Here is a 24,309-nt window from a genome sequence, read left to right on the forward strand (position 1 = left end):
CTTGCGTCCCAGACAGTTCTTTTTTCCACTGTAGTATTCAGGTTTATCTCAAAATAGTCCTTCAAAGCTTTTTGGGCCTTTTTAATAATACCCTGATCTCTAAACAAGTTGTCATTCATCCTCCATCTGAAAGAGCCAGTTGGAGTTAGTCTCATATCCATCTTGACAGCGTTATGGTCGGAGCAGGTTCTTGGGCAGATTTCCACTTTTTTTATTTTAGGTGCCAGGCCTTTAGTTGTCCAAATTTGGTCAATTCTTGTCCATGTCAGTTGGGCTTCAGAAAAGAATGTTCCTTGTCTTTCTAGGGGATTCTTTGTTCTCCAGATGTCAATCAAGTCCATCTTGTCAGTCATTTCAAAAAATGTCTTTGGTAGTCTGCCATCTTCTGTCACGTTATGGTTTTGTGACTTATCCATGTTGGTTGATACCACTCCATTCATATCTCCTAACATAATGATGTTATCATAGTCCAGATAGTCCAGCATAATCTCATGCAGCTTCTTGTAAAATTCCGATTTTCCCTCATTTGGCGCATAAATTCCTAATAATAAAAACTTTTCACCTTGGGTCTGGATCTCAATTGCCAAAATTCGACCGTGTTCATCCTTGAATAGGAATTTTGGTGACAGGCTCTCTTTTGCATATATCACCACGCCTCTTTTCTTTACTCGATCTGAAGAAATAAATTCTTGGCCTAGTCTTTTGTTTATTAACACTTTTCTGTGTAGCCTAGTCACATGTGTTTCTTGCAAACAAATAATGTCCAACTGTTCTTTTTTCAAAATATGAAATATCCTTCTTCTTTTCTCCGGGATGTTGGCGCCATTTATATTCCAACTTAGAAGTTGCAGAGACATCCTGGTCAAATCTGTTATTGATCTGGTGGTGGTATCTTTTTCTCCTGGTCTAGGGACCCCTTCGGTGTAGGTGTAGGTACAAGTTGTGGTTCGGCCCCAGGAGGTCTATCAATCCCTTTCTGAAGATCCTTAGTGAGCATTTGTTCTGACTTGTTTGCAGGGCACTAATACAACAATAACCATTTGTCCTGTGTTCACCCTAACTTGCTTGCAGGGTGTTTACATGTCTTCCTGTTAACCATTTGTTCATCCCCTACTTTTCAATGTGCTTCCCAGTCACTTTCCATAACTGCAAAAAGTCTATTTTTTCATTTTTAAAAAGCTGGTTTGTTGCAATAGGGTGACAGAGCAACTTTAATCCACGTTGACTGCGCAAAGATAAATTTCCCATATGCTCTTGAATCTTCCCTGCAAAATAGTGACAGTCTAAAAAACACCCCCAGAGATGAAAGGGAACCTCTTCTTTGCAAACACAGTGATCGGTTATTTTATTCTGAGTATTTACTTACCACTTAATGTTCAGAATTCAAAAGCGGTGAATTGGGCATGATAAATTTGTCCTTCAGGACCAAAACCTTTAACCAGTGCTGGAGATCTTTTGGAAGTTTTTGCGAGAGACCAGGCTTTAGAAACAATTATAACTCAGGAGAAATAGCATTCTGGCCAGTAGGTGGCAATAATCTGTGGCCTTGCAGCACCATAGAAATAAATCTTGGGTTAAGATAAGGGTTTTTGTTTTGTTTTTTTTACAAGCACATCCCTGTTTTAATCTGTGAAATGTTGATGGGTAAAAAATGCTGCCTGGCCAAGATGTTTGCTTCTGTTAATACTGGCAGAAAGCAGGAATCTTTATCCTTAAAGGAAGCACTGTTGTTTTTTAAAAAACACACACAGTCCAGCTGGTTTCTCCATTCTGACATAAAGCACTGCAAAGGCCGGCTCTGAAGGCCAGTGTCCAACGCCACCTGTGTGGCTAAAGGAAGGATGGAAGGAAGGAAGGATAACAGGACTGCTGGGTTGGATTGCAACAGTAATAATAATAATAAACCCACACAGAGTAAATGCTTGTTGCTCTTTTCCAAAATTTGGAACCAGTTCTCAAGTCCCCTTCCCAACTGCAACCTCCTTTCCCTGCGGGTAATTACATCTCCCATCTCCATAGCAATGGATAAGGTGGCCATTTTATGTCTGTCAGGGGAGGGGAGGGGAGGGCCTGGGCCTGCCTTAGTTTCCTCTCATATTGTCTATGAAGTGCAAGGAAAGAGAAGAGGGAGAAGGGAGCATATGAGAAGGGAGCCAGTGGTCATTTGTCAAGAATCACAAGGCGGAGGTCAGCTTGCCCCACCTGCTTTTCCCCACATCTTTTCCCTCCAGCCCCAACTCGGTCAGTTTTTTCTGACTGAGGTCTAGCAATTTGCCTCTCTGGAAAAGGGGAGAGGGACAAGAGCAATAAAACAATAGCCCCTCAGGAAAGCTGAGAAAGCAAGATGAGGGGGAGAGTAGATGGGGAAAGTGGAGTCATGAAGCTGCAGGGCTCCTGTGCCCTCCACAGATGCTTGACAGGCAGAAACCCAACAGGTGAATTGCTTCACTTAATTCCCATGCCAGGGGGAAATCAGAGGGATTTGGAGTGTGTATGAAGAGAAAATAGATATGTACGAAGCAGCACGAGTTGAAAGAGGGAGCTTCTGAAGCCCCTTTGTGGTATCTCGGTGAGCCAGTAATAAACAAAACGATGCAGACAAGCATCTGCTAAAAGTGAAATTAAGTCTCTTAGCTTAACTTTTAAGAAAAAAAAGAGGGTGGCGGGATGAGGGGGAGAGGGAACAGCTTTTCAAAATAGAAATTTACCGTATGTCTTTAGACTAAGGAAACCACCAGGATCAGGAGGGGGAGCTCTGCTGCAACTGATAGGTGAAGCTTGTAACTGGAAGAAAACATTATACCTGGCAAGTGTGTTCCCTTTTAGTTCTGCACACACCCAAATCAACTTGAAAGGTGCCTAGAACAAAAGTCCCTGGACCTATTTATATGCAGTTTAGCAGGTTTCTTAGGCAGATTCATATTTAAATCTGAACTGAACTGAAAATTAATGGACTTAAATCCGCCATGTCTGTTGATGCCAGTGCGTCTACTCTGAGTAGGAGTTGAAAAGATGCAGCCTAGTGGCACAATACCTATGCTTGTAATACACGGAAGGTGAAGAAAGCTTGTTTTTTTGCTTCTCCGGAGGGTAGGACTCAAACCAATGGATTCAAGTTACAAGAAAGGAGAGTCCAACTAAATGTTAGGAAGAACCTTCTGATGGTAAGTGGCCGTGGAACGGACTCCCTCAGAAGGTGGTGGACTCTCTTACCTTGGGTGTTTTAAAAAAGAGGTTGGGTGGCCATCTGTCATGGGTGCTTTAGCTGAGATTCCTACGTTGCAGGGGGTTGGACTAGATGACCCTCGGGAACATTTCCAACTCTACAATTCTGTGATTCTATGACTCATTAAAAGCTTGGAATGTCTGTCAAAACGAGAGAGTTGCGTAATGAGTCATGTAATGAGGGAGCCTTGGTGGGGAGGGTATTGAAGATATGGTATGACTTCCAGAGCAGCCACCTAATCGCTACAGGGCTGCAAAGTCTGTGGGTCACTTCAGCCCACACCCCGGAATGGCAAGTTGAGGGGTGGCTCTCAGGACAGCCTGGATCGGTCCCAGTTAAAGTTAATCCCTAACACTGATGTGTGAATCATACACTCAGCCTCATGAAATCAGGGTCAGAAGGAGCCCCAGGTGCACTTTGTGCTAGAATACAACCCAGATGTTTCCTCTCAACTCTCCCCCTTTTAGCACTCTCTGACCCCCTCCACCACCACCAAACCGCTGTCATCCTTTAACCAGGGCACTGATGATGGACTTTAAATATTGCCCCCAAGTGATGCTTCATCCCCAGCTGGTTGGTTGGAGGTTGAGACTCATGGGGCAGAAATAAAGCCCAGCCCCTTTGGGAGGCTCTCAGCAAAGGTTGCCACCATCAAGAAGGCTTCTCCCATGGGATGTACCACACTGCCCTGAGTTGGAAAGATGTTTATCTCGTGATCCAAGGAGATCAATTCCAACGCACCTCTGAAGGAGGCCAGGAATCTCCAGTTTTGTCAAGGTTTTATGGCAACCTCCAAGAGCCATCTTAGTGGCCAACGGGTGTCTAGTCCCATTGCTGTGTTGATTGCCAGGCATCCGGTTTTGGTTGCCAGTGATTGGTAGACTTGTCATAAACTGATAACTGCATCTTAAACCACAGCATCGTGCTCTCCAGCCAGGCGCAATGGGTTTTGCCGAGCTCCTGGAACACGTTGGCAGCATGGGACGCTTCCAGATCATCCACGTGGTCTTGTTGTCCCTCCCCATTTTCATGATGGCCAGCCACATGATCCTGCAGAACTTCACCGCAGGTACCCCAGGCCACCACTGCTTGGTCCACCACCCCAATGGCACTTCTGGGAACCAAAGCCTGGAAGCAGAGGCTCTCCTCAAGGTCTCCATCCCCATGGATGAGAAAGGGCAGCCCGAGCAATGTCGCCGCTTCATCCACCACCAGGGGCAGCTCTTGAATGCCACCATAGTGAACTGGACCGAGATGGACACGGAGACATGCAAGGATGGGTGGGTGTACGACAAGACGGTCTTCCCAAGCACCATCGTCACCGAGGTGAGGACCAGCGTTGCTCAGGGCCAGGCTGCTGAGTTGGTGGGTGTTGTTCTAAGTCAGGGGTGAGCAGTGTTTTCTCCATGCAAGGGCCACACTTCCTTTGAGGCGATCCCTTTGGGGCCACATGATGCTAATGGGCAAGGCCATCGAAAGAGGTGGGGCCAGATTCAGAAGTGGGAGGGGCTACCAGGCTGCAGCTCATTTGGTAGAATCTCAAGGTTGTGGGTTCGATTCCCACCTTGGGCAAAAGATTCATGCATTGCAGGAGATTGGACTAGATAACTCTTGTGGTTAGGGCTGGGAGATAGATCTCTATATCATCCCAAACCAATTTGAAGTGATATCGGCTTCATAATTTTTGTCCCGGCAGTTTATCCACATCTCATGATATGTGTGTGTGTGTTGTGCAAAAATCACAATGTGGGAGAAACTGTGAAGTCAGCCAATGCTTTTCTCGATTCCTGCAGCCCCTGTTATCTCTGCTGGCTAAGATCTCCCTGTCTCCTGCAGGGGGGCAGAGAGTCACAAGGGCAGGTGCTGGCGAAAAGCACAAGTCATGAAAAACCATGAAGCCAGCCAATGCCTCTCCTTAGCTCCATGCTTACTTCAGACATCGTGATCTATCGGCATATCACAATGTTTAGCTGGGGATATGTCACAATGTTGAAAACCAGATATCGCCCAGCCTTGCTTGTGGTCCCTTCCAACTCTACAGTTGTAGGATTCTGTCCCCTCTTCTCTTTTCCTACCATCCTGCTCTTTCTGTGGCCCCCTCTTCTGTCTTTCCCTTTCTGAAGTCCTCTTCTCTTTGTATCTTCCTCCCCATCCAGCAGGATGCCCCGAGAGGGACAGATCATGCTTGCCATATGTCCAATCACCCACAGAGAGGGCTTTTGGCACTTAAGATTCAGGACAGACAAAAGAAAGTCCTTCTTCGCACAGTGCATAGTTGGAACTATGGAATCCACTCCGCCCCCCACAAGAATTGGTGATGGCCACCAACTTGGATGGATTGAAAAGAGGTTTAGACAAATTCATGGAGGTAATGGCTATCAGGGCTACCAGCCATGATGGCTATGCTCTGCCTCCCTGCTCAGAGGTGCTATGCTTCTCCTGGATAGCTCAGTTGGTAGAGCGTCTGACTCTTAATCTCAGGGTCATGGGTTCGAGCCCCGCACTGGGCCAAAACATTCCTGCATTGCAGGGGGTTGGACTAGATGACACTCATGGCTCCTTCCAACTCTACAATTCTGTGATTCTACCAGTTGCTGGAAATTGCAGAAGCAGAGGGTGTTTCTGCTGCTCTCAGGGCTTCCCAGAGGCAGCTAGTTAGCCACTGTGAGAACTGGATTAGATGGGACCCCTTTGGCCTGATCCAACAGCTCAAGCTCCCATTGTGCTCTTACGTTCTTAGATCAAGGGCTGCAGGAATTTAGGCAGGTTGCCTGTTCCTTTACTAAGCACACCAAGAGGCATTTTGAGGTCAGGGCTTGCGTGTATCGTGGACTGCTGAAGCTTGCATCACACACCAGCACAGAGTAGGGTCCCAGGTAGGTGCAGAATTTAGCTTTCTTGAGATCTCAATTGGCAGGCATATGTCTACCCACTATGCCTGTGGTAGGCAAGCTAGAAGCACCTCATGTTGTGTAGTCACAAGTCTAAGGAGAACCCTACTGGATCGGAGCAGGCTTCAGAAGGAAACAACAACAACAACAACTTATTTATACCCCACCCATCTGGCTGGGTTTCCCCAGGTACTCTGGGAGGCTTCCAGCACAGCCTGAAGACAAAAGCCCTTCCCTCTTGCTGATCCCTCCCTGCACATTTGGTAATTAATGGTAGACACCTCTTGTTCGTGGGGGCTCCATTTAGCTGCCCTATAATCATAGAACCATAGAGTTGGAAAGGACCCTGAGGGCCATCTAGTCCAACCCCCTGCAATACAGGAATTGCAGCTAAAGAATCTCTGAGAGATGGCCACTCAACCTCTGCTTAAAAACCTCCCAAGGAAGGAGAGCCCACCACCTCCTGAGGGTGTCTGTTCCGCTGTCAAACTGCTCTTATTGTCAGAAAGCTCCTCCTGATGTTGAGTTGGAATCTCCTTTCTCGTAGCTTGAATCTATTGGTTTATATCCTTACCCTCCAGAGCAGGAGAAAACAAGCTTGCTCCATCTTCCCTAGTTCAGTGTTGTTGATAGAGGCCACAACATCAGAGCATCAAAGGAGCACACTAGATCAGTTGAAAGACACGTCTAGTCCGGCATCTTCTCACGGTGGCCAATCAGACTCCTGGAGGAAGCCCAGAGGCAGGGCTTGAAGTCACTAGCCTTTGTGGTCTACCTAAGGAGGGAAGAACTTCAATACCACCTAGCTTTTCTGAATCGTTTTGTTTTCTCTTCTCTGCCGCCCCCTCCCGCCCTGTTGCAGTGGGACTTGGTGTGCTCTGCGCGAGCTTTGAAGCAGATGGCTCAGTCCCTCTACATGGCTGGCGTGCTGGTGGGAGGAATTGTCTATGGAGGCCTCTCAGACAGGTGAGGAGAGCCAGCAAATTGTTTGTTTTCATTCATTTATGCTATTTCAATGGTTATCCCACCTTCCTTCCAACATGGAAGCCAAGGCGATGTGTTTAAGTTTCCCAGGTGTTCACCCAAGCAAACATACCAGATCCAGACCAGCTCAGCTTCAGCAGAGTGACGACCTGATGTGCCCTTAGGCCATATTCTGGGCCTACTGGAATTCTCTAGAGACTCTGAGATGCTGAGAAATGTCTATGGAGCATGTACAAAGTACTGTTCTACAATTGACAGAGCAGCCTTAGCTTGCTTGTTAACAACATACTTTAGAGGTGACTGCAGTAGTATGCAGAGAGAGTGTATATAAATTGTTTAAATGACTATAAATAAATACCTTTGCAGAGCTAAACTAGTATTGCATTGAAGATATGCCTGCTATTTGTTTTATTTTGTTTTTATGGTGTTTTATTGGCTTTATATTATGCATTTCTCTCTCTTTTTGCACTTCTAGGGTATCATAAGGTTATATCCAATGTTAGTGCTGCTCAGAGTAGACTCACAGAAATTAAAGGACATGACTAATGTAGGGCTGTTGCTTTGAATGGGCCTACTCTGAGTAGGTACAGCTGTTGATGTTTAGTGGTCTCAACATTTTGTAAAATCATCATCATTATCATCACATAATTAAATTTTGTACACTTCTGAAATGTGACAGCATTTTCAAAGCCAACTTTTAGAATTTCAGCCACTGTTGGTGATGGTTTTAGAAACTCACCTGTGAAGGATGCTTAAATTGCAGGATTCCATACTGCTTTTGATGCCTCCTAGAAATTGTTTTTGCTTAGACAAGCCTATCCAGATAGCATAAAGTTGACATGTATTTTAACATGTATCAAATTTTATTTGATAATGTGTTTTTTAAACTGTTTTTTAAAAGTTAACTTGTTTTAAACTCCGAATTTTATTGATAATGTTAATGTATATTTTATTTAATGCATACAAATCCCATTTTTCACACACACCACACACACACAATTTAAGGGCTCTGTGGAAGGACACATGCGTTCCATGCTGAAGCTCCCAAGTTTGATGCTGAGCACCCATAGTTCAAGGAAAATAAAGGAAGCCATTGGTCCATCTAGCTCAGTACTGTATACACTGACAGGCAGCAACTGTCCTCAAATAGTAGGCAGTGGGAAAAACTCTGAGTTCCCAGAGAACCAGGATAGCTACTGCCAACCAGAGCAGACAACACCAGGCCAGACAGAGAAGCAGCCTGTCCTGCTGTGCGGGAGCTCAGAGGTGGAGCATTTGCTCTGCGCCTGCCCAGTTCTGGGAGAGCTTGAGGCCCACAGGCGAAATCAAGGCAAAGGCAGCACCTTGGACAGCACCAGGCACAATGTCCTCCAGCCGCAGATACAGAGGATTGTTGGCTTTTCTTTGGAGGGTGTGCTCTGTGAGATGCAATTGACACAATAGCAACACATTAGCGGTGACTGTCCATACATTAGCTTTTTTAAAAAATTGCTGATTAATTTATAACACATCAAAACCAATTTAATATTAATTTAATACACCCCCCCCAAAAAATTGGTTTCCCACTCTCTCAGATATATTCCAATTCATTCACTTTTACACGCTGCACAGATTTGTCTCTAATATCAATTTCTCTTTTTTTGCAAATTCCTTGTCCTTTGGCTGTCCCTTTACCACCTTCCCTAATAGTTGACACACTGTTGCTGTCTGGAGGCGAACTTTTACACTATAGCACAAAAAAGCGGGACAAATAAAAAATAAAAATAAAATGGAGTGTTTGTGGTATGAGATGGCGGGCATGTGTGCCTGAACTCTGATAACGGCTCTTTGCTTGCCTAGACAGAGTCTAGAGAAACTTGTGTGTGCATGTGAGCCTACAAGTACCAAGGTCAACTGTGCATCCATTTCTGCTCCTGGTTTTGCCTCTGATCACACACACCAAATTACGTACATGTTGCCCCTGGATGGTTGCCTTGGGGAAAATGTGGCCCTCCAGCCGAAAAAGGGCTAGAGAGACATAGCCTTTGAGGCTGTCTAAGGGACCTTCCAGGGACACAGGTGGCGCTGTGGGTTAAACCACAGAGCCTAGGGCTTGCCAATCAGAAGGTCGGCGGTTCGAATCCCCGCGACAGGATGAGCGCCCGTTGTTCAGTCCCAGCTCCTGCCAACCTAGCAGTTCAAAAGCATGAAGTGCAAGTAGATAAATAGGTACGCTGCGGCGGAGAGGTAAACGGCGTTTCCGTGCGCTGCTCTGGTTCACCAGAATCGGCTTAGTCATGCTGGCCACATGACCTGGAAGCTGTACGCTGGCTTCCTCGGCCAATAAAGCGAGATGAGTACTGCAACCCCAGAGTCATCTATGACTGGACTGAACGGTCAGGGGCCCCTTTACCTTCAAGGGACCTTCCAATGTCCCTGTCAGGAGTTGCTTCTCAAAAGTCTCTCTCTTTCTTTCTCTTTTCTCCCTCCCTCTGCTACCTCGCAGGTTTGGACGGCGGCTGATTCTCATCTGGTCCTGCCTGCAACTGGCTGTCACAGGGACGGCCTCCGCCTTCTCCCCCACCTTCAGTGCCTACTGCACCCTTCGCTTCTTGACAGGGATGGCCTACTCTGGCACTGTCCTCAATATCTTCTCTCTGTGTGAGTTGGATTTCCCTCCCCTTCCCATTTACACTCACTCCTCACTTTAAGCCAGAAATGTGGCCCTTCAGTTCTCTCTGCCTGGCCCTCAGGACTCTCCCCAGGCTATGCTCCTCACTGATCCTGCCTGGCCCCCCACCCTCTGTAAGTGTTTTGGCCTTTCTGGAACATGTCCTCAAACTCTGATAAGGCTTCTTGCTTGCCTGGATAGAGGACAGAGAGGGGTGTGAGCAAGTATAAAAGAAGCAAATCACATGTGTGGAAACTAGGCTGCTGTAGAAAGGTAAGATTTGCCTTTTTCTGGCTGTGTCTGCTTTTGCTTCCGGCCCCACTCACCACTGGCATGTGGGCCCCAGGAGGTTATTATTTATCATTTTCTATTTATTAAATTTATATACCACCCTTTGTCAAAATATCTCAGGGCGGGTCACAGAATAGGAAAGGTTGCCTGGAAGGAAATGCGTACCTGTCAACTGCCATGGAAAAACTGGGACATCCTGGGGTTTTTTCCTGTGAGAGCATGGCAGCCATTTTATTATGTGAGCTGCCCTGAGACCTCCAGGTATAGGGTGGTTTATAAATTCAATGAAGAAGAAGAAGAACCTTGCTCTCTTGTGATTGTGAGCCAAGATCTCACCCTGAAAAAAGCATTTTTTCCCCATCACATGACCCAGAAGATGGTGTCTAGATTTTGGCCACGTCATATTGGAGGGTATGGAAACATGACCCTCATGCCAAAAAGTGGGGTGGGGGACTGACTCAGGATAAATTAGTGTGGCTGCAGAGGTAATAGTCTGAGGTGAGTCCCGAGGGCTAGGTAGAGGGGCCTGGAGGGCCACATTTGGCCCCCAGGGACTGAGATTCTCTTCCCTTGAGGTACATGAAGTGAATAGCAACACCACACTCCAGTAAGGTGTCACCTGGAGGGGGCAGACTGCCTCCCACAGCTTCTGTTTCTCTCCCTGCTCCCCCCGCCAGGTGTGGAATGGACGCCCACGAGGACCCGGCCCTTGCTGTCAACCTACAACGGCTTGGCCTACACGTTTGGACAGATGATCCTGGCAGGGTTGGCCTACCTCATCCCAGAGTGGCGCTGGCTGCAGCTGACTGTCTCCTTGCCCTATTTCCTCTTCTTCATCTACTCCTGGTAATGTCTTTGCGTAGCTGTGGTTTTAGGGTGGAGAAGGGAAGGAGCAAACCTGTCAAGTTGGGTTCCTCTCAGTTTCTCATTGTCCTCCCCCCCCCCAGTCTTTGGTTCACATCCGTCTGCAATCTCTACAATAAAGATTCCACAGCATTTTAGTGTGAATTTCTCCTGACATAGGCAAAATTATATACAAATATGCCTATCTTGATTTAAAAAAACAAACAACCATGCACAGATTCCTCTTAGCTCTTTATTTGGGTACCTGAGAAAGAGAAGTCTCTGACCTTATGAGAGCCACAGAGTCCTCTGCCGACATGCAGAATTCAAAAGATTTTTAATGCATAGTCCCATCATATGAAATATAATGTTCACTTCCTCAAAATGAAGCAGAAGGTACAAGGAAAAGTTCTCAAAAATAAGCCGTCTATATGGCAGCACTTTCCTGTTTTGGCAGTTTGTGGTCACAGGTGAAAGCAGGAATTTCACACTTTTTTTATAGCTAGCTGTCAGCTTCACCCTCCTTCTCATTTTCGAACTAGGACAGAGTCCATATCTCCAATCTAACTGATTTCTCTGATACCTAAAAGGCACATTTTCCCATAGCCATGAACCCTCGCCTAAATGTCCCTCAGTCTGGAGGGGCCCTTGTTGACTCTGGAATGTGTACCTCATCTTCATATTCCTTACTTTGCTGTCTTGCACCCAACCCAACAGGTGGTTTTCAGAATCAGCACGCTGGCTGGTGTTGGCTGGGAAGCCAGAGCAGGCTGTGAAGGAGCTGAAGAGGGCAGCCAGGATGAACGGGAAGCCTGAAGCCAGTGACAAGCTAAATGTTGAGGTGAAATTGGGAGGACACACACACACACACACACACACACACACACACACACACACACACATGCCAACTAACTTGTTCATGTATTACATTTGTAGCTGACCTTTCCTCTAAGGAAACCAAAGCTGTGTACACAATTCTCTCCAAAATTCTATCCCCACAATAACCTTGAGTGGTAGACCAGTCTGAGATAAGGATGGGGAAGAAATTTGGCTGGGTTTGCATTTTGATTGGAACTGACCTGATTTGCACTGTTTGCAAATAAATTTCCCATTAAATAATGCTTATTTGTAAACCCTTTTCCCTAATGTGTGCATTTCTATGGACACCTTATGCATTTTTTGTACAAATTACTTGTCTGGAGAAGCGAATTGCAATATTTGGAGGTGTGAAATTCAAAGGAAGGCAATGTTTTTGCTCACATATTGTTTCAGAAAATGTGAATCAGGTAGATTTGCCTTTAAATGAGAATGGAATCAAATGTAAGTATTCTTATCTGCAAAATAGATTTGGCTAACAGTACTCTTAGTGCAGGCAAAGAGAGGAAATGGCCAACTATTTGATTCTGGCAAAGATTCAAGAGCCCATAGTGGTTTCTATCTTCTTGCTATACCTTCAAACCTTTGATACTTATAAAAACTGGGAGTGGGGAGAAGCAAAACCTCAGCCCCCCTTCCAGATATTTCCTGCTTGTGCCCAGTAGCCAGAGAATTCTTTTTTCCTCCCTGCCAGCTCTTGAGATCCAACATGAAGGAAGAAATGGCATCCCTGAAATCCAGCTATACCATTGTGGACTTGGTGCGGACTCCAACCATGCGCAGGATCTCTTGCTGCCTCTGCTTTGTGTGGTGAGTTCTGACAGGAGTGATGTCCATGGGCCATGCAATTCCACAATTAGTGGAGTCTCCCTTTGCTGTGCAGTTTCTAGTAGTGTAAAACCACACTGAAAGGCTCCAGCCCTCAAATCATGAAATTACATTGAATGGCAGTGGCAGGGATAGAATTCTCAAAACCTGCACCCACCCACTGTCAGTACCATGAAATGTGGTTGTTAGCTAACAGTTGCAGATATAGGCAAAGTGGGACTTGAAAGAAAATGCTGGAGGGTGGAGCATTCTTGGCTCATTATTCCAGCTAGCCATGTCCTTCTGTACGTTACCAGAGTGATAGCCAAAATTTCACCCTCCAAGTGTTGTTAGACTCCAGTTTCCACCAGGCTTCTAGCTAGCATAGCCAATGACAACAAGGATCATTAGGATGAGAATGGTGATTATGAATTCTTAAATTTGTATACCACCCTATAACCAGGGCGGTTACAACATAAATTCGCAATATAAAAACACAAAATACATAACAAAAACAACCAAATAACACCCACCCATCCACCCACCACACACATTTTAAAAGAGCATTGGATGTCAATCAGCTAAAGGCCTGGTTAAAGAGGAACGTTTTCGCCAGGCACCTAATGGTGTATAATGAAGGTGCCAGCTGAACCTCCCTGGGGGAGCATTTCACAAAGGGGGAGCCACTGCAGAAAAGGCCTGTTCTTGTGTTGCCGCTCCCAGACCTCTCATGGAGGAGGCACACAAAGAAGGGCCTCAGAAGATGATCTCAGGTTCCGGACAGGTTCATATGAAGAGAGGCAGCCCTTGAGGTATTGCAGTCCTGAGCCATTTGACGTGGGGTTGGACTAAATGACCCTTGAGTTCCCTTCCAACTCTCTCATTCTTCCACCCCCAGGTTCTCCACCAGTTTTGCCTATTATGGGCTGGTCATGGACCTCCAGCACTTCGGCGTCAATATCTACTTGATCCAGCTGGTTTTTGGGGCGGTTGACTTCCCAGCCAAGTTTATCTCGGTCCTCACCATCAGTTACATTGGGCGCCGGTTCACCCAAGCTGCCACACTCGTCCTTGCAGGGCTGACCATCCTGGCTAACATCTTTGTTCCACAAGGTCAGAGAGGAGGTTCTTCTTCTGCCTAGAGGTGTGGGTGGTGCTAAGAATTATCTGAGCACACCACATCAAGCCAATTGACAATGGATGGTGTGGAATGGAGAAGTGCTGTGTTATCCTGGAGATGGAACAACGGGGGTCTCTTCTGGACTTGAGGTTGCACATTGTGTGCACCTTCAGGACCTCAGACAGTTCCCCGTGGAGAAGGGTAGATTTAGAACTGATACAGAAAAGTAATCAAGGTAACCCAGCATGTAGCTCCAGCAAGAATCTGGAGTCAATTGAGGGCTGATGTTAGCGGTTGGGGAGCCTATTCACCCGGAAAGCCGCATTCTTCTCTGGGCAGCGTTCCAGGGGCCACATTTGCAGAGCCAGAGATAAAAGTGGGTCAGAAGCAACAGGAAGCTACCTTACACCAAGTCAGATCATTGCTCCATCTATGTCAACACTGACTACACTGGCTCTTCAAAGTTTCAACCTTTCCCAGTCCTACCTGGGGATGCCATTAGGGATTGAACCTGGGACCTTCTACATGCAAGGCAGACACTCTACTACTGAGCTACAGCCCCAAAGTGGGGGCAGAGCAACAGATCTGACCCTTACCATTTCACAACAGGTGGCATTCCAGCCACACAGAAGCTGGGAGTTTCCACACATACACACGTCTAACAACCAGGTAATCAGGAGACATTAGGTGGTAGGCAACTAATTCTTCACCCAGAGTAGGCCATGGATTTCACTGAGACTGCTCTGCATAAAAATTAGTTGACGACCACCCATGATCCCAGTTCCAGGGCATAGAGAGGAATGGAAGGCCTCATTCAGCCTGCACAACGGAGGCCTGTAGCTCCATGCCAGAGTGCAGACAGTCGCAGGTTCAATCCCTCATGTCTCCACATAGGTCCACGGAAGACCTCATGAAGAGCTGCTGCCTCCCCAGCGTAGCTTCTGTCAGTCACGGAGAAGAGTGCGAGGCTTCAATCCAGGAAATGGGCCAGTGGAGAACCCTTAATGTATCACCAAGCTTTCCCTTCCTTTCCCCCAGATATGCCCACCACACGGGCTGCCTTGGCTGTCTTTGGGAAGGGGTGTTTGGCTGCCGCATTCAACTGCATCTATTTGTACACTGGAGAACTTTATCCAACGGTGCTCCGGTAAGTGAGGAGAATAGGTGTGTGAGAGAGACATGTCTTCTAGGGAGCTTGCGAAGAATAGATTGGCCTCAAAAAGCAGGGGACACCTGTGGCCTGGGGGTGTGGCCCTTTCACATCCCTTACTCACCTCCTCCTCTTCAGTGCTACCCTTTTCCTCTAGGAGTGGGGAAGCTTTTTCAGACCAGAGGCCACATTCCCTTCTGGAAAATCTTCTGGGGGCCACGTGCCAGTGGTGGGTGGAGCCAGAGGTAAAAGTGGGCAGAGCAATGAATGTGACCCCCCCCCCTTTGCATGGTAGGTGAACTTCTACACACACAACTTTCTCTGCCAGGCAAGCCAGGGGCATTAACAGAGTCCAAGGACACATTCCAGCCAGGCAAAGGCACTCAGGATGTGAAGCCAGGCCAGTGAGGGGGGTAGTCTGGGGAGATGGTCACAATTAGCCTCTGGGGCAGAAGCCCCCCACCCTTGCACTAAACTACAATGGGAGATTTTGAGGTGCAAGAGCTCACTGCAGCCAAACACTTCACAAGAGTCCAAAAATTCCGTCTGTTATTATTATGTACACACCAAACAGCAGCAGTTACACAATTTGTTAGGATCAGTGATGGCCACAATCCTGTGCATAGTTTCGCAGGAGCAAGCTCCATTAGCCTCAATGGTACTTTTGTCTGATTGCATGCTTTGAAATACAAGGAGCTTTCACCAAAGATCGACAACTAGCTGAAGTGCAGCCTTTAGCTTTTAAGTAGAAATGCAAGTAATCTTGCAGAGAAGCACCACCATTTCAACTGCTAGCATGAAGCAGGAACCCCATCAAATAAAAGGGCAGCCAGCCTCTGTTTGGTTACTTGCTTCATTTGCTGACTTCCTCTATGGCTAAACCATCATAAGCAAAGTTGAAGGCCTCATTATCACTGCATTCGGGCAGATGACAACATCACACCTGCTCTGAAGGTTAAAAAAAGACTGATAACTACCCCCTGTTGAAGGGGAGGGAGGACTGAGCCTTTATTCTGCTGGGTACCTTGAAGGGTGTGGGTTTTCCAGTTCCTGTTACAGGGAGTGGGGCTGCATTTACTGTGCCTCCTTTGCGGATGCTGGATGGGTCCACTAAGCTGTGTGGATAATACTTTTGCTTCTTGACTTGTAGGCAGACTGGCATGGGTCTGGGCAACACCTTTTCTCGCTTGGGTGGCATATCAGCCCCCCTGGTGAAGATATCCGGGGAGTACCTCCCTTACCTGCCGCACCTGATCTACGGTACTGCCCCCGTGGTGTCTGGGATCGCTGCCATCTTCCTGCCAGAAACCCGCAATGCCTCGCTGCCAGAAACAATCGAGCAAGTTGAGAACAGGTGAGTGTTGAAGCTGTCAGGACACTTCCCAACATTCATCATAGGAGGATGGGAAGCTGCCTTATCTTCTTCTTTGGCGATCACTCGTAGCTGAGTAAGATTGTCTTCCATGAACATGGTCTCAATGGTGTGTCCATAGGTGAGTTTGGAGTCCAATTCTGGACCCACATATCATTCCACAGTGGGGACATAGGTTTCTGGGTGGGAGTTGATCATGGTAAGGGTTTGCCAAACATAATAATAATAATAATAATAATAATAATAATAATAATAATAATAATTTATTATTTATACCCCGCCCATCTGGCTGGGCCTCCCCAGCCACTCTGGGCGGCTTCCATAAAAACCAAAAATACAGTAAAATATCACACATTAAAAACCTCCCTAAACAGGGCTGCCTTAAGATGTCTTCTGAATGTCAGGTAGTTGTTGATCGCTTTGACATCTGCTGGAAGGGCATTCCACAGGGCGGGCGCCACTACCGAGAAGGCCCTCTGCCTGGTTCCCTGTAGCTTTGCTTCTCGCAATGAGGGAATCGCCAGAAGGCCCTCGGCGCTGGACCTCAGCGTCCGGGCAGAATGATGGGGGTGGAGACGCTCCTTTAGGTATACTGGACCGAGGCCGTTTAGGGCTTTAAAGGTCAGCACCAACACTTTGAATTGTGCTCGGAAACGTTTTTAGCACGTCTTAGCACATTTCTTCCTTACATGCTGAGTTCAAGCATCTTCGAAGTCCCTCCAACTGGAGTGCTCACAGGCCAGTGTTTCCCAATTGTCTGTGTTTATACTACATTTTTAAAGATTTGTCTTGAGAGAGTCTCTAAACCTCTTTTGTTGACCATCAGCGCTATGCTTTCCATTTTTAAGTTCAGAATAGAATAGTTGCTTTGGAGGACAATAATCAGGCATCTGAACAACATAACCAGTCCAAGAAGTTGATGTTGAAGAATTGCTTCAATACTGGTGATGTTTGCTTCTTCCAGTACACTGGTATTAGTTCTCCTGTCTTTCCAAGTGATATGTAAATTTTTTTGGAGACACTGTTGATGAAATCTTTCAAGTTGGAGATGGTGTTTATAAGTGGCCCATGTTTCACAAGCATACAGTTAGGTTGGTAGTACAATAACTTTGTATACAAGCATTTTGGTTTCCCAAAGGGGTGCATGGGTTGCCAGTTGTGACATACATTGGCATTATTTTCAGCTCTTACTCCACTAGATGCTCTACCACTGAGCTGTGGACCTTACACACACACACACACACACACACACACACACACACACACACAGAGAGAGAGAGAGAGAGCACCCCCTACTTATGTGAACAGGAGAAACAAATGGGTTTGCCCCATTTGATCTACAGAGTGCCATCAGATGCACAGGCATACATTATATCAGTATTGGGGGGAGTAACAAACTGTATTTCATGGACCTTCTGTCTTGTTCAGATCTCAGGCCCAGAAGGACCCAAAGCAGCAACAGCAAATGGAGGCCCTTCTCGACGCCACCAAGCCTGAAACCACAAAAGATGCTGTTTAAGGAGAGGAGAGAATGGCTTGTGGACTGACTTTGGGGGGTGTTCAGTTCTTGCTGCTTGAGGTTAATCTTACCCTTTGGAAAAAGGCTGGCATGCTCCGTACTCTGTGTTCAGAAAGGCAGACTGGATGGCATCACTCAAGGGGGCAAAAATCTGGACTTCCTGTAATGGGTGGACTTGATGGTATTTGGACTCTGATGCTGTTTTGCTTGCATTCTTGACCTGCTTTCCTCCAGGCTGATGAAACTTCATTTCTAAAATGGAAGGTGGAATATAGAAAGCTGCTTCTTACCAAGCCAGATCCTACTAGGTCAGTATTGTCTACACCAGCCTTTGCCAAACTGGACACCTCCAGATGTTTGTGGCTCCAACTCCCATCAGCACAGCCAATGACCAGGGGCAATGGGTGATTCAGAGTCCAAAACATCGGGGGGGGGGACACGACCCAAGCTGGTGAATGCTGACCTACGCTGAAGAACAGCAGAGCTACGGGGCTTCCTCCCACCCTCAACCTTAACAGGAGATGCTGAAGAGAGCTAGCAGAGGAAATGAATATTATTTGCCTTTTAATGAGATGGTGGCTGAAGTGTATTCAGTGGCCAGGGAAATGCAAAGTGTGGGACGAACAGATGATTTACTGGAAGACATATAACTGCCATGCGAGCAAATCGGGATGAATGCAGGACCTTGTATAACCTCCCTGCGGGCAAATAATAATGAATGCGCAATAAAGATCTGCAATAATCTAAGCTCTGCTTAAGCTTTGTGCAGGCAAGTAGGGATAAATCCTGAATAAACATATTGTCTGAAGGAACCCCATTGTCCAGTCTTTTTTAAAAAAGCAACAACAACAACAAAACCCAACACAATTTTTATTGGTTTTTAAACAAATACAAACACAATAACCATGAAACATTTACCCAGCAGTACATCTAAGGGTGCTTATTTTTTTCCCTATTGTCTTTCTTCATTGAACATTCGTCCTGTTTTGATTTGCATTCATACGTCTTCCTGTTCATCATTTAGTCCATCCCACATGTTCCAGCACATTTCCCCATTGCTTTCCTCAATGTAAAAAGTCTCATTGTTTTCTTCTTGTTGCTATCAATGGATTTGTTGTGCCCAAGCAACAGAGCACTTTGATCCACTTCAACTGTGCAAACCTGGACTCGTCCAGTATGCACTTGAATCCCTCCTCCAAAACAGTGAGCCCAATCCTGCCTTCCACCTCTTTCCACCTGGGCCTCTCCTCCCACCTGGAAGTTGCTTCCTAGGCAGCCACCTCCACATTCATTTTCTTCCCTCCCAGGATCTGCTTGTCCTTCATGAAGCCCTGGAACAAATAAGAACACAGTTCAGCTTAGTCTCTGGCCCTGTTGCTCTTGGCTGGTGGTTTGGAGACTACAGAGACGGAAATGCAGTGCAAGGGGAAAAAAAGGCTCAGTGGGGTTTTTTTTTAAAGGCTCCAAGGCACTTCACACAGATCGGTTAACACCCTTCCTTCCTCCCCCCTCTGCCTTCCCTTTGTTTTCTTGCGCTCTTGCGTTATGGAACAGCAGGGCTCTCTTACACAGCCATGTGACTGAGGCTGTGAGTGTCTCAGTGGGGACTCCATTGCTTGCTTGCTTACCAACCAACTTTAAGAGATCCAAAAGTGAGATGCTCAGGCTCTCCCATCTCTTATCTGAAGCCCGTGCTGCCCAGTCACTGCTCATGAGACGGGGCGGAGGTGCTGGCATCTTTGCATGGTGGGAATGCAGTGCAGGAGCAAGTGATATCAGTAGGGTGGAAAATTCCATCTGCCAATTTCAATTTCTCCCAGTTTCTCCTCCTCCCCCCACTCTTAAGCTCAGTTCTCCACATTTCTAAACAGTTTCTGAATTATTTTTTATAAGTCCTCCTAAAGAGTTCATCAACATTGCAGTGCAATTTCCCCCTCATATACAAATCTTTGCCAAGCAATTTCCCCTAATACAATGCTTTTTGGTATATTACTTTCACTAATATATACAGTTGTACCTCGGGTTACAGATGCTCCAGGTTACAGACTCTGCTAACCCAGAAATAGCACCTCGGATTAAGAACTTTGCTTCAGGATGAGAACAGAAATCGTGTGGCGGCGGTGCGGTGGCAGCAGGAGGCCCTATTAGCTAAAGTGGTACCTCAGGTTAAGAACAGTTTCAGGTTAAGAACAGACCTCCAGAACGAATTAAGTTCTTAACCCCAGGTACCACTGTATGCACTACATATGCATAATTCTTTTTGTACACATTACTTGGCAAGAGAGCGTCATTGCCAAATTCAGATAAGTGCACCTTTCAAGGGATGCCGGCTGTGAGTCAGTTTGCATGTTCTTTGGGAAGTGCAAAGAAATGGAATCACCTTTCTCTCCCCCCCCCCGCCTACACTGGGCTCCCCGATTAGGAGCCTATGGGGGCCAGTGGCTTCTCCAAGCCTTTGGCACGAGGGGCCCAGGTCCCCAGGCTGAAAAGGAACAGGCTTGCAGCCTTGAATCAGGCAAGAAAGAAGAGCGGTCTGCTCTGAGGTTCAGGACACTCTTGGAAAAGGCCTCTAAGCACTTTCAGAGCCCAGATTTTCCTTGCCACTGCAGCAGGCTAGGAAAGGATTAAATTCTCCCTCCCCTTCTGCCAGATCCGGATCATTATCAGCCCTTCCAGCTGCTGGAGGCAGAAAAAAAACCTGCATGTGAAATATGAAGATGCATTTACTGTCACATCTACTGTGGTTCTTGGATATCTCCAACTGGCAGAAGTAGCTTCTAAGCATAGGAGCCAACTCCTAGGGGCTGAGGTCCCTTCGGCCCCCCCCCAGTAAAATATTGAAGGGGGCTGGACCCCTCCCAAAGTTTATAGACATTGCCATTCAAATTTTGCACATGTGCTGCATTTTGCGATTGATCATGTGGGGCAGGGCTTACCTGGCCTCCCCAATATGCACCATCAGCTGCGGCCAGCATGGCCATAGAGCAGGATGATGACCAACTGGGTCTAATTTCTCCCCCCATGCTTACTCTGGGTTGGCATTGGGAGCCCCACAGGTGTGTATGCCCCTGTGGGGCTGCTGCCACCCCACAACTCCCCACTCCATCCTTCTTATGATGAGCGTAGTGTTGTCACGAAGAGGCTGCCGCTGCCTTTGGCCTCCGCCCCATGAGCCACCGCTGCTGCCTCCTCTGCTTGGGTCATAAGAAAAGGAAGCACAGGATTCTCCCAGCGAATCATTCAGATCAGATCCCAGCCTTGCAAAACAGTGCAGGGCTGGCAGGGTGATGTGAGGAGTCAAATGTGCAGTGTCACTCAGAAAAATGCTCCCAAGACCATCAGCAAACTCTGCCCTATACCCTTAGCTACAGCTGCATTCTCCACTGCAGATTCTGCACTGAGTAGAGCAGCGGTTCTCAACATGTGGGTCCCAGATGTTGTTGGACTACAACTCCCATCATCCCTGAGTTCTGGCCTTGCTAGCTAGGGGTGATGGGAGTTGTAGTCCAACAACATCTGGGGACCCACAGGTTGAGAAAGGCTGGAGTAGATGGTTAGACTAGCTGGAGGTCCCTTCGTGAAATTCTATGATTCCATTCTGAGAATGACTTTGCCTTACCCTCCATCGGTAATCACAACCGGCCTGTGAGCTGAGAGGTGATGGCTGGCCTTCCTGCTGTACAAGGATGGGGAATCTTTGGCCCCTGAGATGCTTTTGGACAGCAACTCCCGCCATCCCAGACGTCTGGCCATGCAGAGTAAGGCATGGAATGGGAGTCCAGCAGAACCCAAAGGGCCACTGGTCCCCCATCATTGCTGTTCTGGGAACTAAGCAGTAGATGCTCATCACACCTGCCCCTTCCATGCACTGAGTGCCACATTGCACCCAAACTTGGTGGAAGAAATGGCTGATTCCTGATTTTCCACTCCATGCCCAAACCACTGATCCGCAGAGCACAGGCACAGCTCGCTGCGCATGAACAGATGAGTGCAGATGAGCTGCTCCTTGAACCCGTGCCATGCATTCCAGCAAACATTCCTGGCTAAAGGCCGCCATCTTGTTGAGCTCGATGATTGGGTAACTGAACTTTGCCCACAGTCTCCAGGAGGGAAATGATCAACCCAACTTCCTTTCTTAGGGACTGTAGCCAAGTTATAAAAGTTGAACTCCAGGTATTTAACAGATTTTATTTGTCACTGACTTTGCTTATGGGTCAGGTCCACTAGCCTGGCTTCCTTCTGTTTCCTGATAGATTATTGATTTAGGTCAGGGGTGGGAAACATCAGGTGCGCAGGATGAATGCAGCTCTCATGCCTGATCTTTATTTGGCCCCCAGGACTCTTCAAGGGCCACACACCTTCCCAGGATTCACCCCTCACTGGCCCTGCCCCATGTTGTCCTGCAGAAGCACTTTTTACAATCCTACAGCAAAGTCCTCCAAGGCCCAGTTTTGTTTTGTTTTTGGACTACAACACCCATCATCCATAGCTAGCAAGACTAGTGGTCAGGGGGATGATGGGAATTGTAGTCCAAAATCAGCTGGAGACCCAAGTTTGGGAAACACTGGGTTATGGATAGATTCTAAAGATAGCTCAGTTGGTAGAGCATGAGACACTGCACCGCACAGTATTGGTTTAGGTCAGTGATGGCCAAACTTGGCCCTCCAGCTGTTTTGGGACTACAATTCCAATCATCCCTGACCACTGGTCCAGTTAGCTAGGGATGATGGGATTTGTAGTCCCAAAACAGCTGGAGGGCCGAGTTTGGCCATCACTGGTTTAGGTGATCCTCGTGGTCCCTTCTAACTCTATGCTTCTAATGAAAGCTGGCTCTCTGCTGCTGTCACCATGAAACGTGGGCAGCCTATACTCTGGTTTCTCTTCAGATCGTATAAATCTATGAAACGTGGGCAGCCTTGTTCATATTAAATGAGGACTCCAGGTGGTTACAAGCGCTGGCGCAATAGGTGCCGTTTAAGGTTTTACAGTTGGGCCCATGAAGATTTTGGCGGTGCGTGTTCAGGGCAGGGCAATTTTATCACCATCCTAGAGCATGTTACTAGTGTCTGCAAGTGACACTGAAGGCACCAATGAAGACAAAGTTGCACCTCATGAGAGGTGTGTTTATGCCTGCGAAAGAAAGACTTCCGATGAATGTAACATCTCAGGACTTCTTACCAGTAAGATACAGTGATACTTCGGGTTACAAACACCTCGGGTTACAAACTCTGCTAACCCAGAAGTAGTACCTCAGGTTAAGAACTTTACCTCAGGATGAGAACATAAATTGCACGCTGGCGGTGGCGGGAGACCCCATTAGCTAAAGTGGTACCTCAGGTTAAGAATGGTTTCAGGTTAAGAACAGACCTCTGGAACGAATTAAGTTTGTAACCCGAGGTACCACTGTACATTCCTTGAGGAAGGGTGGTAACAAATACCACTTTCTATGGTGGGCTAAGTACTGGTGACCTCTGGCCCCATTGTAGGCATTGATTTTGGTGCTCTGATTTCCCCTTTGATATGTACGTTTTATTCTGATACCTATTCCTGTTTTTAAGAAAGGGAGGTGTGTGGTATGACGTCCCTGTAAGATTAATAAACAGCTTGCCAGCACAGGTGAAAAGAATTTCAACAGACAAGCTCATTTCCTCATGGTGTGTTATGTTTGTACCTGCTTATCTCTGGATATGTGAATAAACTTGCATGCCATATTTATGATGCATTTATTAAATGTGTATAACTGCCCTTCAGCCAAAGATCTCAGGGAGGTTCATAGAATAAAAATACAAAACAAAAACACAAAACACATAATAAAAACAAGAACATGAACAAAACAAGAACCCTCCGTCCCACAAACACATCTAAAAGGACACAGCCAAAGGCCTGGTTGAAGAGGAACGTTTTCGCCTGGTGCCTAAAAGTGTACAATGAAGGCGCCCAGCAAGCTTCCCTGGAGAGAGCATGGCACAAATGGGGAGCCACCACAGAAAAGGCCTGTTTTCCTGTTGCCGCCCTCAGAACCTCTCATGGAGGAGGAACATGAAGAAGGACCTCAGGTGATGGTTGCAGGGTCCAGGCTGGTTCATATGGGGAGAGGCAGTCTTTGCGGGATTGCCATTTGGGAAGCCTGGGCATGATTGAGTTGGTTCCCCGGAACCTTTGAGAACCAGATCTTGAACTCTGACAATGCCTCTTGCTGGAGGACAGAGAGGTGAGTGTGGCCTGTGTACATTGAACCCTCTGGCATTCCCATGGCCGCAAAGTTGCCTATGGGCAGAAGGAAGGGTCACATCCATTGCCCCACCCACTTTTGCATCTGACCCAGCCCCACCACTGGAATGTGGCTCCTGGAAGGAAATGCAGCCCCCTGGCTGAAGAAGTTTCCCAACCCTTGATTTAGGTCAGCTTTCTCCAACCTGGTAACCTGAAGATGTTTTGAACTACAATTCCCAGCAGGCCACGCCAATGTGGCCAATGATGATGGGAGTTGTAGTCCAAAAACACCAGGTTGGGGAAGGCATTGGTCAGTGGGTTACTGATGTCAGGGGGTCTCTGGATCTAGAACGAGGAATCTTATGGC

General features: G+C 47.0%; 1 protein-coding gene across 1 annotated transcript; it reads left to right on the plus strand.

The window, feature by feature from the left end:
• The first annotated feature begins 4,107 nt into the window (after positions 1 to 4,107).
• LOC309330634 (solute carrier family 22 member 6-A-like) lies at positions 4,108 to 18,541 on the plus strand. The gene is made up of 10 exons (XM_081842345.1): positions 4,108 to 4,552; positions 6,980 to 7,083; positions 9,587 to 9,741; positions 10,720 to 10,888; positions 11,603 to 11,726; positions 12,456 to 12,571; positions 13,467 to 13,681; positions 14,727 to 14,835; positions 15,989 to 16,192; positions 17,639 to 18,541. The coding sequence occupies exons 1-10, from the start codon at positions 4,169 to 4,171 to the stop codon at positions 17,727 to 17,729; spliced, it is 1,671 nt and encodes a 556-aa protein (XP_081698471.1). The 5' UTR covers positions 4,108 to 4,168; the 3' UTR covers positions 17,730 to 18,541.
• Positions 18,542 to 24,309: the final 5,768 nt, after the last annotated feature.

Source organism: Podarcis erhardii (assembly GCF_964252035.2).
Source record: "Podarcis erhardii genome assembly, chromosome: 15".
Classification (NCBI taxonomy): domain Eukaryota; kingdom Metazoa; phylum Chordata; class Lepidosauria; order Squamata; family Lacertidae; genus Podarcis; species Podarcis erhardii.

Excerpts from the sequence above, each read along its gene's own strand:
- LOC309330634 (XM_081842345.1), top strand. The coding sequence starts at position 4,169 with ATGGGTTTTGCCGAGCTCCTGGAACACGTTGGCAGCATGGGACGCTTC. Across the intron at positions 13,682-14,726 it reads TAACATCTTTGTTCCACAAG|ATATGCCCACCACACGGGCT; the intron begins GTCAGAGAGGAG and ends CCTTTCCCCCAG. Across the intron at positions 14,836-15,988 it reads CTTTATCCAACGGTGCTCCG|GCAGACTGGCATGGGTCTGG; the intron begins GTAAGTGAGGAG and ends CTTGACTTGTAG.